The 13,003-nt window shown below is 46.6% G+C and overlaps 1 protein-coding gene across 1 annotated transcript in view; it reads right to left on the reverse strand.

Moving 5' to 3' along the window:
- LOC147628877 (putative methyltransferase PMT11) overlaps nt 1-13,003 on the reverse strand; it is a 53,014-nt gene that overhangs the window by 12,946 nt on the left and 27,065 nt on the right. The window contains exons 4-6 of the mRNA XM_086812051.1: nt 10,899-11,009; nt 10,453-10,612; nt 10,112-10,369 (exon numbers count right to left, since the gene is read on the reverse strand). Coding sequence (XP_086668177.1) covers nt 10,112-10,369; nt 10,453-10,612; nt 10,899-11,009 — 529 coding nt within the window. The remainder of the gene's footprint in view (nt 1-10,111; nt 10,370-10,452; nt 10,613-10,898; nt 11,010-13,003) is intronic.

The following is a 13,003-nucleotide window of genomic DNA, read 5'->3' on the forward strand; positions in this document are numbered from 1 at the left end:
AGATCAGATGACCTGTTAACCGTTTAGTAGGAGCAAAGTATTTCACAAAGATAGATTTATGTCCTGGCTACCACCATATACGTATTCATGAAAGGCACGTCGAAAGAACCGCCTTTCGGACTAGGTATGGCCATTATGAGTTTCTCGTATTACCTTTTGGGTTAACCAATGCTCCAGCTACTTTCTAGGAAATGATGAACGATCTTTTTCGTGAACATTTGGGGGTGTTCCTAGACGATATTTTAGTATACAATCGTACTCTCGAGGATCATGTTAGACACCTCACGATTATCTTGATTATTTTCAGACAAAATCGGCTGTATGCTAAATTTAGTAAATGTGAGTTTTTCATGACAAAAATCATTTACTTGGAACACAAGATCACAAGAGATGGGTTGAGTATTGACTATGACCGAGTGCAGAAGGTTTTGGCTTGGCCGATACCGCAAACGGTGCAACAGCTTCGTTCTTTTCTCAGTTTTGTTGTTTTTCTTCGAAAATCTGTGCAGGAGTACTCTCGGCTCACACTACCGATGACCAACTTGTTGAAAGGTCGTGGACGTAAGTCGACTCAGCCTATCACTTGAAATAACGATTTGGATACGGCCTTCAGACTTTTGAAAGATAAAGTCAAGGAAGCACCTACCTTAGCATTGCCCAATCCTAATCGGCCTTATGTTCTTGAGACCAATGCGAGTGACTATGTGATCGGGACTGCTCTATTCCAAGATGGTAGACCTGTTGCTTTCGAGAGTCGAAAGCTGGACGACACTCAATCTCATTGGCCGATCCTTGATAGGAGCTTTACGCTGTCATTTACGCTCTCAAGGTTTGGAGGCATTATTTATATGGCTCCAAGTTTGTGGTATAGACTGATCATCAGTCAATCAAGTATGTGTGTGATGCGGATGATTTGAGAGGACAAAGGCTAGATGGGCAGAGTTAATGCAAGATTTTGATTTTGAGATACGCTATCGCAAGGGATCCATGAACAATGTAGCAGATGCGCTTAGTCGATCAGAGAGGTGAATACTTTGTCCTTCACCGAGATCTCCACTAACTTATTTCAGTCATTGAGAGGACTTTGCAAGACTGATAGTTATTTTCGTCCATATTGGTAGAGAATCCATGATGGAAGCTCATTGATTGACCAAGACTCAGTGATGACTGAGCAGCCTATGATTCAAGTTACAAGAGGCCAGTGGATGATTCGGAATGGTTTACTATTCTGTAATGATAAAATTTGTGTACCGCACGCAGGTCCCAGACATTAGGACCAAGATTCTTAAGGAGTGTCACGACACCCCTTCTGCTGAACACCTCGGGGTACATAGGACTTTAGCTTTAGTGAGACACTTTCTATTGGCCAAAGATGAAAGGGTATGTAGAAGATTATGTCCTCAAGTGTCAAATTTCTCAAGCAAATAAAGCTGAACGCTTTAGGCGGGTGGGATTATTGCATCCTTTGTAAATCCCACGTAATAAGTGGGAAAGTATTTCCATGGATTTTATTATAGGATTGCCAAGAACATGTCAAGGCCATGATTCTATTTGGATTGTGGTAGACAGCTTGACAAAGATGGCTAGATTTTTACCTACACGGAAGACTATTACAGCTACACAATTAGCAAGACAATTTATCGAGCAATTGTTTAGACTGTACAATTTACCGCACATGACATAGTCAGTGATAGGGACTCTAAGTTTACAAGTGACTTTTGAAAGCTTGTTTTTGAGATGTTGGAAGCAACTTTGAATTTGAGTTCCTCAAATCATCCTCAATCTGATGGCCATACTGAAAGGGTGAATCAGAATTTGGAGAACATGCTTCGTGCATATGTCTCCAAAAGACCGGGTTCATTGGGGGATTATCTTCATATGTTGGAATTTGCATACAACAGTACTAAGCATACGAGTACAGGTTTTAGTCCTTTTATGCTTATGTACGGGTTTCAACCTAGATCACTTGTTACCGTGGGATTTTCACGACTTTTGCAGCAGTCGGATTGATCTCCGCGGAATCTCCGGTGCCTCTTCATGACATCGACAGATTTTTTTCTAATAGACATCGTTCACCGAGAGAGTTCTCTGAAGGAACAATGGTGTATTTGCGAGTTCCAAAAGATTCCGAGACTTTACGGACAAGCCGATCTTCGAAACTATCCCCTAGATACTGCAGACCATTCGGGTTAAACGTCGGATTGGTTCAGTTGCATATAAATTGGACTTGCCTTCTCATGTGAAAGTTCATCTCGTATTTCATGTCAGTAGACTTAAGGAAGTACTGGGTGGAGCTGACCAGTTAGTTACTCCTCAAGAAATCATAGATGTCGAGGATATGACATTTGTGCCACACGAACCGGAAAAGATCCTTGGATTTCGTGAAAGACGATTGCAGCATACGCTACTCACGGAATACAAGATCAAGTGGAAGGATCGTGTTGAGGAGGAAGCTACATGGGAGACATTGATTACCCTTCAGATGGATTACCCTGAGTTTTTACTGATCTCAGGAGTGAGCTCTTAGAGGAAGGGGAGTATGTCGTGTGCACAGAGTGTATCTACCGTGTGCAGCACGCACACAAGACTAGCTTTGAGGCTTGGGGTAGCTTGAAGCTAGGCAGGTAGATTGGCGAGCTGGACTGGCGAACGGGCACCCATGTGTGGACGCCCAGTGATCAGCCAAGAGCCTATAAAAGGGTGGCCAAGGTCAGTTAGTCAGAGTCTCGCGAGGCTATGCGAGAGCTCTGCGGTCAGAAACCTAGATTTAGTGCAGACATGCACCTACTTCATGCAGTTGAGACTCACAACAGTCTCAAGGCCCACGAGGGTAGCTCCATGGCGGTATGGGACATCATGGGATAGAGACTGGTAGGTATGTCTAGCTAATCAGCTCAGCTCGTGGCTCGGTGGAGATAGCCAAGACTTGCGGGCTTTGCCCACGGCTGTCATGGTTGTGTGGTGAGTCAGGCCTACACCCCTTTCATGGTTTTACGGCTTTGTTTTGCAAGTTTGGAGTCTTGTTGCAGGTATGCCCTACGAGGAGACCCTAGAGGTTTGACACCTCATCCCTTGATTCCTCAATTTGAAGCCTACTTTGTTGCAGGTAGGAAGTCAGACATAGAGAAGGTGGTGTTAGCTAGTTGCTACATCGAAGAAGCCATCTCTTGGTGGACTCATTGCACCCAGGCCAATTCCAATTATGGAATTGTTACCTACGAGTGGGACCAGCTTGTCACAAACCCCAGGAGATTTTGGAGTCTGTGAAAAATAGGTTGGCTAAAGCGCAGGAGGCCTATACTCGACACGCCAACAAGAATAGACGAGATGATTTTTTCGGAAGGAGATTGTGTATACCTACGGATAATGAAGCAAAGGTTGAAAAAGGTCGGCAAGCTATGACCAAAGTTATCGTTTCAGAGCTTCGGGCCCTTTTCCATTCTAAAGAAGATCAACGAGGTTTCTATGAAGCTGAAGCTACCTCTCAGATGAAGGGCAAGATCTATGCCTCCAACCTCTCGTACTTCTATGACCCAAGCCATCGTGCCCACGTGGTGAACTAGTTTTTTTTTGCAAAAAGGAGACTTCTATTAAGTATGAACTTTGAGGTCCACTGGGGCATTGGGACTAAGGAGGCAGAAATGGCCAAAATTTGAAAATGTGTGAGATGAAGGGCAAAATCCGTGCCATCCTCTTGCCTCTCTTACTTCCGTGACCCAAGCAATCTTGCCCATGTGGTGAACAATTTTTTATTTTTTAGCAAAAAGGAGACTTCTATTAAGTATGAGTAGACCATACAAAATCACAGCTGGAAGCTGGAAACAAAAAAAAAAAACCTCATCCCAGAATGTAGGTTGGGCACAAAGGTGCCAAGAGAGTCCTATGGGGGTCGATGAGAAAAAAATCCCTTGATCCCACTCCCTCATGAAAACACTGCGCTTTGCTAGCACAGATCTGGATGGTCCCTGTATACAAGCCCATGTGGCCATAAATATCTCCCCATATAGTATAAATGCACTGAGTGTCGTACATCTAAATGCCCTCAATAGCCTTTGTGGATTTAGACCTCCAAATCTGCCAAGCTGTGATATTGGCAATAATCTCCCAAGTAGTGTCAATCCTCTACGAAGGTGGTCTATATTGTGTATGAGGAATATCCAGTAGTTGGGCCACAGCCCACACCTCTGCATATCATTGTAGCGGTGTCCCGATCCTTGCCCTAAAAATTTATTTATGGACCAGACTAAGTGAGCCACGCAATAGCACCCCAAGTAACATAAATGGTATCGCTCCTCAAACTGCACATAAGTTGAGCTGTAGAACCCCAAATCCTTTGAGCAGCTCTATATGAGTGCTGGGTTTGGAGTTGAACAACCAAAGAATCCTCCACCAAACTTGCTGCACCTACGGGCACAGTCTCAAATGACATTGCATCTCCTAGAGGGTGCCATGATGATTGTATGCAACTGGATGATCTACAATGGCTCTAATGATGTGGCCTCTGTGAGGTTGCGGTGGGGAAAGTAGCCAGAGGAAGAGGGTAATCTTCTAAGGCCAAAAACTCTCTACAGCAGGTGTCCAAAGTGCAAGAGAAAACTGAGAGAGAGGTTCTGCACATGCCAGAAAGTGGTGGTAGTTGGGGTGCCATCTATCTCTTACAACAAAATGTGGCAGCCCAATCTGGTCGAGTATTGCAAGAAGGGGATGTTGAAGGCCTTTGGTCGGGTGGTGGGATCTCTCTTCCCTTGGGTCCCACTAAACCTGGGTAACGGGGCAATTCTCCCAAATCCATAGGTGACACGACAGGTTGTTCAACCTCAAAAGAAGAGGGATCGATGTGCTATTTGTGCTTGTGGAAACCAACTATTCTCACCTGCTGGGGGTAGGAAGGATTGTACTCCTTTGAGAGAGGTACATTGCGTTGTAGTTGGCCCTGGTCGCCAATTACAAAAGCCAAAGGGGAGGAGTCCTTCTGGATGTGAAAGGTGGCCAACGGGACATTGTGGGGAGAAAGAGGCGACCCGCACCGGATTGGGAGGGGAGGTTATGGGAATGCGCCGGTGCAGTGTTGATGTTAAGGTTATGATAAGTGCCAACCTGGAGGCGTGTGGGAGTGGGGGGGCAGCTAGAAGCCTACTGTTTGGGGGGCCCAAGCTAAGACGTCCCCAAACAGGCTCCAATGAAGTGGCCTGAGGGGAAGTAGGTGAGCTCATTCCACGTCAAGGGCTGGCGAAGACTCTCCTCATCACAAGTTAGAGTGGTGCTCAAAGTCTCTCAGGCGGAGAAAATGTTGACCACAAACTTGTCCTTGAAAGAGGTACTAAGTTTGCAGATGGGGGCCGTGGAGAAAATCCATTTGATGCCAGTGGGTCAACGACCACTGTGGGAGGGTGCAAGTCAGAATGCGGGCAAGCATATATATAATTTTTAAGGTATCTCCTTCTGGCTGGAAGCTGCAGACAATGCACTTGCCCAACAAAGCTCAGATCAATGCCCACATGACATAGAAGATAGCAAGCCGTGGTGCCTTTGGGGATGCATTGGAAGGCGTCAACTAGTCGCTGAGTCGGAGTGGGAAAGGGTCCCACCCAGAAACCATACGACTTGTGCCGGTTGCCGGTCGATGGTGTGCTAGAGGTGATGCAAAACACCTCGATCATTGCGGCAAAGCTGTGGAGATTCCCTTTCAAACAGGAAAGGTAAGGGGACGAACTCCGCATCCAAGAGTTCCTACAGTGTATGGATGGGGGGACTAAGTCCTTGAAGCCGTATGTACTGCAAGCAGTAAAATACCACTCATGGACTCCGTGACGAAGTGGAAGAGAAAGGGGACAAACGGGCAGCCCTGCCGCAGGGAGCAGGAAATAGGAAAGTGCTCCCAAAGTGAGGACTTGGCTATGGGAGGGATGAGCACCCCTAAATCCAAGATGTCAAAAACCCAACTGCAGCATGGTAAGCCCTTCAAGGTGGTCCACTCAGCTCTGTCATAGGCTTTCTTGAAGTCAAAAAGGAGGGCTCCGGAGTCCGAGATCCTGTTGAATCTGAGCGGAGGCCATCGCCTCCCAAACAGTGAAGATTGTTGTCCAGATTCTCTGATCTAAGATAAAACCTATCTGCGTGCCATAAATGAGGTCAGGAAAGTGAGGTTGAAGCCGATGGCTGGTCACCTTAGCGAGGATTTTGTAGGCAGTAAGGAGGGTGATGGGGCATCACTGTTGCACCTCGAGTTGATCACCTCCCCTCTTTGGGGAGCAAATGGATGAGGCTCTCAACAAGACTTCCTAGAAGAATACCTATCGGCATGACCTCATTGAAGGCTGCCTGTAGTTCAACCTTCACAAGATCCGAGTGATGCTAGAAGAGGGAGATTGGTAGCCCATTCTCACCAAGCACTTCCAGTTAGGGAGATCGGGAAGAGCACGCACAATCTCATCTGTGGAGAATTGCAAGTCCAAGAAACTTTGCGAATCAAACAACACGAGGGTTCTCGTGTGCTGCCAGATCCTTTGGCAAGCTTGGTCTTGAAGCCATGAGGGTGGATTGGCCGAAAGGAGATGGCAGTAGAAGTCTGTGGTGATGGGATGGACCTGAGAGAGACCTGATGCCGCTGCTCCATCCAGGCCATGGAGGCGGCAAGCCTCACCTTTGTGGTGGTGTGTCCAAGTCGAGATGAAAAATTCTCCAATCACCGTGTCCCCAGCCAAAGTCCAGGAGGACGCCCGTGCTTGGTAGCGGTACTCTGCCCTCTGAGTCTAAATGGCCTTGAGATTGGTAGAGGTGGCTTTCATCTGAGCGCCCATCCAAGCATTGATTGGAGTTTGCTCTTGGAGGAGCTGAAGGGAGGGAAGGTTATGCCACAGGCTTCTTTCCTACTCACGGAAGGTCTCTAGTCAATCCTAGGCTGTTGCGTGGAGAAAGAAACTGATCTCTTGTAGCATGCCATCCAATGCCTTTGCAGCTGCCCTAGGGGGCGGAAAGAAAGAGCCTCTTAGATCTCCTCTATGCAGAGTGCACAGCTCTCGGTCATTGATAAGGGAGTCCCAGTTCCTGGCTGTTTGCAGATGGTCAAACTGCCACACATTAGCAAGATGGAGAAAAACTGGAGCAGGATACAAGAAAGTAGTGCTGTCAGAATGCCCACCATACAGCCCTTGTCACATTCCCACTTATCCATATAGAAATGGTCTAGACATGCTAGGTTGTCCAAAATGGTGATCTGATTCGGAGAACTGTAAACTGTGGGGGAAAAGACTAGACTCTAGCAAGTGGGAGGCATCCTGATCTGGAATAGCAAAAAGCTGCCCCTTCCATGTAACACCCACCACTCCGGTCATTTTGAAGTCAACGCTGCCGCTGTGCAGTCCTCTGGGGTTTCATATTTAATTCCTCCCCCCCCCCCCCCCCCCCCCCCCAAAAAAAAAAAAAAAAACCACCACAAATCTGCACCAGGGAGACCTTGGCGCACTTGAATCCAAAGGTTGTATGGTCTCTTGCTGTGACATGCGGAAGCTTACAGAGACAAGATTATACTTTGATAATGAATATTCAACCCCTTAGTTCTTGACGATTGCACAATGTAGCAGAGATAAGAGTGAGAGAGAGAGAGAACAACAAAGACAAGGCACACCCGATTGGGTCCCAAATACCCTCTGAAGGGACCACACAAAGGACTGTTGTATTTGCTTTATTGAAGGATGAGAAAAAGACTGATTTCTGTAGGTTCACCTTGGCTGTAAATCTGCAGCCTGTAGTACCTGACTCTTGACCTTCAAGTTCACCATTTGCTTAGGCTTCCCTTGGCTGTCCTGGCCCTTCAATACCTTCAGCACTTTGTGAATATGAGATGGTGAAATCCCTTGACTAGCCTATTATTTTATACTTCCCAAAAAGGGCTGATTGGTGGACTGAACAGGGGTCAGCCTCTTTATTTATGCACCACAACCTGTTTTATTCAGCCTTTTAATAGGCACCCTTCCACATGCTGGCCGTCTTGCCGTGCTGGCCCTTCATGGGCTAACTAACTGGCTGCCCAGGCCTTCTAGACCTGGCCGACAGCCATTCCATGCCTTCTAGCGGCTGGCCGACTGGGCCCTTGCCTCCTAGAGGCTGGCCAATAAGGCCTATACCCTATAGGGGCTGGTCAACAAAGCTTGGGGCTCTTGTGGGCCAATACTATGGCCCATGGGCTGGCCTTGCTGGCCCAAGTGTAGGGCAACATGGGTAAACCCATGGCCCTGCACTTTATGCGGTTCTAAATTCAGCTATATGCCTATTAGGTGCCTTGCATCTAGCTACAAGCCTATCAATGCCCAGAACACCTGTCATCATCTTAGAGGGTGACTCACAGTACGGACTGGCACTACTCCATGTGTAGGACTTGCACACATGACCAAGACCATGTACAGGACTTGTACATCTAACCCTGAACGCTTAGAGTGGAACCCTCACTGACTCGTCCTAGACTGAGGCTCACAAGTGACCAGTTACTACTTTAGATCCTGCACCTACTGTACAGATATGTCCACATGGCATCAAGTGCGGGATGCACGTGACATTCCCTTCTGCCTAACTTGACGGTCCAAATAGTCTGTCAATAATGCTGGATAATCTTTCGAAGAAGTTCTCGTCAAGCTACACCACTTCATGTGTCCCTCCGTCATGAAACTTCGTGAGGAACTATCTTTCTTTTCGGCCAAAGCCGTGCTTGAAACCATGCAAGAGGATCTGTTCTGGAACCATAACTTCAGCTTCGTCCACTATGTCCGGTTCCTGTTCATCATGGACATCGAAGAGAGGAGGTCCAACATAAGGCTTCAACCAACTGACATGGAACACATCATGCATGGTCCAACTTTCAAACTTGGCCATTCCTGCCTCCTTAGTCCCAATGCCTCAGTAGTTCAGGATAAGCAAGAGGCGGGGAGCTCATAAGCTACATTGCCACCTGGCACATTTGGCATGCCACAAGCAATGAGGCTATAGACGGACTTGTTTGGCAGTACAAACCCTCTCTGTGGCTTTTTCCACCACCTCCCCGACGTAGCCTCCCTCTATGAGCAGCCAGCCGGAGAGGGATCCCTTCCCTCTCTTTCATTCTTCGGTTTTATCCAGTCCTCGCATGAGAGACCATTTGTACCTATGTACCTACCTCTATCAATGGTTGTAATCTACATCATGCATACACTTTCTTTGGACTAATAGAAGGATCCTTTCTTGAGGAAAAAAGAAAAGTCCTATGGTGAGGGGCCCAAAAGGGATAGATTCATGCCTAAGGATTTCATAAATACCCTTGAACACAAGTAATATATAGGGCTTTTGAATAATGACTCCAGTATGCCAAATAATAATGGGCCAAAACAGGAAAGATTCATATGTAAGGGGTTTTATAAAAACCCTTTGAACTCATGAAATATATAGGAAATTTGCAAAAGGCCACCCATCCCCCCCTCCCCCCCCCCCCCCCCCCCCCCAAAAAAAAAAAAGAAAAAGTAAGGCCAATGGTAATCGCCTAATAAGAGGTAGATTCTTAGGTAAAGTGTGTTATGAATACACAACAATGTAGTGAAGATAGATCCTAAGCTGTCAGTCTCAAGATGACTAAGGAGGCTGCCAAACTAGTCTATATATAGTATCCAGGGTTGGTCATATTGTAGATTGTCGGCCTATGATGGCCACCCTCCTACGATTGATCCAGATGAACCCAGCCAACCACATCAATTAGACTGGGACCATATTAGAGTATAATAAAAACCAACGGTCTCTACCAGCTTCCAAAACCATCCGAGGTCATTTGTTCACCCGTTTCGGCCTCGATAGAAGGACAAGGTGTCCTTGGAAGATCTCCTTCTACCCACCAAGAGTGTGGCCAATCAGCCCACACTTAACATGCATCCTACTTGGCATGGTGCAAAGTCTACATAATACATGGCCAGATCTAAACTAGGAACTGTGGGGCACCCAGGTGCTCTTTGAAAACGCTAATATAAAGGTTTTTTGAATAGTGAACCTCCCCACACCCCCCCTCCAAGAAAGGCAAGCAACATCAATAGACATTTGAGCGATTAACTGATTAGGTTGCAGACAAAATCAGCAAAAAGAGGCATAACCTTACCCTCCATAGCCAGCATTCATGTCCATTACATTCCGAATTTCATGGAGTTTTAATCCCAAACCACGTTGATATCCCCTCACAATCTCCTTCATATATCGCTCTTCTGCTATGAAGGCCTCCTCCTTAGCTTCCTTTGCATCAGTCTTAACTCCAAGCAGCCTTTTGGGTGGAATGTGCAACCGAGCAGGCCAATTTGATGCATTGTGCTGCACTGTAACTTGTGGTAATGGCGTGATGCATGCCGACATAGAAACATACCTGCAAAAAGATACATTAATTCAGCTCTTTCTTGAGTAAAAATTGAGAGTTTGTGTGCTTGAGCTGACAAGCTACAACCTTACCAAACATTATCCGGATCGTTGTCTGTATCACAAAGGGGTGGTTCTGTCCCAGACGACCGGTTTTCATAGCAAGTATTATCAAAAGGCTTTTGCCATATAGCAAGATAGCCATTCTTTGCGACCAAGGTCCAGCAGAGACACTCAGTAAGATTAACCATTGCTGTGAGATCCGCGATTTTAAAGAAGTTAGGCTGCACTATCAATCAAGTAATCTGAACATGTGTGTCCTAACTCGTCATCAGAGAGCAACTATGGGTTACAAAACCATAGTGCGTCAGTCAAGGCCCAAACAATGGCTACAAGAAGGGCAATTGCGATTACTGTGGTAAGTTGACAGCATTCTAGACGGACAGATCACAGTACAAACATGCCAGAAATTTGTTTGAGCAATTAGACCGGCTCCGAAACCTTCACCTCTTACATCAAAAAGAAAATAGAGAGCTCACCATGCCACTCTTCCGGAAGGTTCCCCTCATGCTTGTAAACTGGCTGAGCAGCCCATGCAAAGAACCCTCCCCCTCTCAAAACGCGGTCCACTTCAACCAAAAGAATTCCTCCTGAACGAGACAATAAACATTTGTAGCTTTAGTTAAACTGGAGTTTGGAACATAGTTAAAATGAAGGAGAGTGCCTCATCTACTACTTTAAGGCTACTAGTCAAATGCAGGTGTTAACAGAGATGACCAAAGCAATGGAAGACTAGACAAAAATACAGGTGCACACCAATAACCTACTACTACTAAAGCAACAGAAGACTTGACAAAAACACAGGTACACACTAATAACCTGCTGCTGCTGCTGCTACTACTACTACTACTATTTTTCTATATCATCTTGAGCAAGCACTCTGTATACAATACCTATCAACATGAATCGAGGCTAAGAACTGAAAAGAAAAACTGTAACAACTGATTTTCCTGCTGAGCCCAAGTTGTGTCTGAATGCAAACACTGGCTGCTGAGGAAAAAGGGAAAACTTGCTGATTTTACTGCATACGAAGCTGTTCGCACTCGGGAGAGAGGGGGGGGGGGTGCTGAAAGCTCCAAATGCAAGAATGAGGAAGAAAGGGGCTGGGTCCCCATTTTATAGGGAAACGGGACCCTGGCTGCGATGCTAAAAATGAGCTCCCACCGCTAATCAGGGTGGGCCTCGGGTTGTGGGCCTCGGGTTGCCTTGTGAGGAGATATACAGGTGGCAGAAGCTACGTCAAAAGGCGGCTGAGATGGCAACAAAGAAAACACAGCATGATGGTGGTTACATAAAAACACAGATTGGCATGATGAGGAAAAGAATGCTGGGCTGAATGGATGAACGCTGGGCTCTGATGAGGGAAAAAAAATGCAAAAACCCTAAAGGTGCAGAAACCCTAAAAATGCAGAGATGCCAACATGAGGAGGAGAAAGACTCATGGCTTGCCTGAGCTCTGATACCAATATGAGGAAGGGCATGGAAATAGAACCAAGAATCGACGGTCTGAGCCAGAGCAGAGCTAAGGCGAGGTGGGGCCAGGTTCCAAGAGGGTGGCCTGAGAGGAGTTGAATGATGTTCCACATAACAGATTTTCTTATTTTCAAATCACTGCCACTACTATCAATGCAATGCCAGCGGCACCTTGGATACATAGTCATCTGCTCCACTTCATGTGCTGACCAGCAAGTAGCCCGTCAGGAACATCAACATCATCTACACTAGCTGCATTGTGTGCCAGCCCGATGGCCAGCAGCAGAATTCAGTCAACGCCTGTCAGCTCTCTTCGCTCCTAGCAGCAGCACCAACACATCAGCAGCCAGCTAGGCTACAACGTCATCATCAACTTTGCATTAACCCTCTGACAATTTTGTGGTAAGCAGTACAATGGATCAAAAGTTTTTCCAGTGTTTTCCTTCCTACAAGGGGGACGCACACTTAGCACAAAGAGGTCTTCACACAATATTGTTGAAATCTCTCAGCTATGTGGTATCTTTGTCATAGAAGACAATATATTCTTGTCAGAATACGCAGCGGAGATGATGACCAGATCTGGGAACACGAGCAAAAACGCATGCAGAAAAATACAGCACAAGAGAGAGAGAGATATAGGCGTGTAACTCTGCTCTATATACACAAGAAGATCCCGGGTATGATACACAATGGAATGGGGGGCTGGGGGCCTATTTATATGGCCCCATATCCCAGTCGGCCTGTGCTAAAAGCAGCCGACTGGTCCTAAATCTCCACGTACAGCATCTGCAGCCAGTCGGCCAGTTGTGAGGCAGCCGACTGGACATCCACGACCTGCAAAAGCAGTCGGCCAGCTCCAGAATGGGAACACACACATGCTGATGCAGTCGGCCAGCAACTGGATCCTCCTGCCAGCTCAGGACTGCCTCCCAAGCCACAGAAAAAATGGGAAAAATGCGGGGAAAAATGCGGGGAGTGAGGAAAAATGATAAAACACCTCATAAGGGTGGGCACACCCACAACAAAGGCCCTGGTGTATAAATCTAGACAGGAGATGACTTCTAACACCCCCTCTCAACTCCTGGCTGTGAAACCAACCACAGGGAGCTGG

The sequence above is a fragment of the Cibotium barometz genome, chromosome 18 (assembly GCF_041138505.1).
Source record: "Cibotium barometz isolate CiBa-2024 chromosome 18, ASM4113850v1, whole genome shotgun sequence".
In the NCBI taxonomy this organism is placed as follows: domain Eukaryota; kingdom Viridiplantae; phylum Streptophyta; class Polypodiopsida; order Cyatheales; family Cibotiaceae; genus Cibotium; species Cibotium barometz.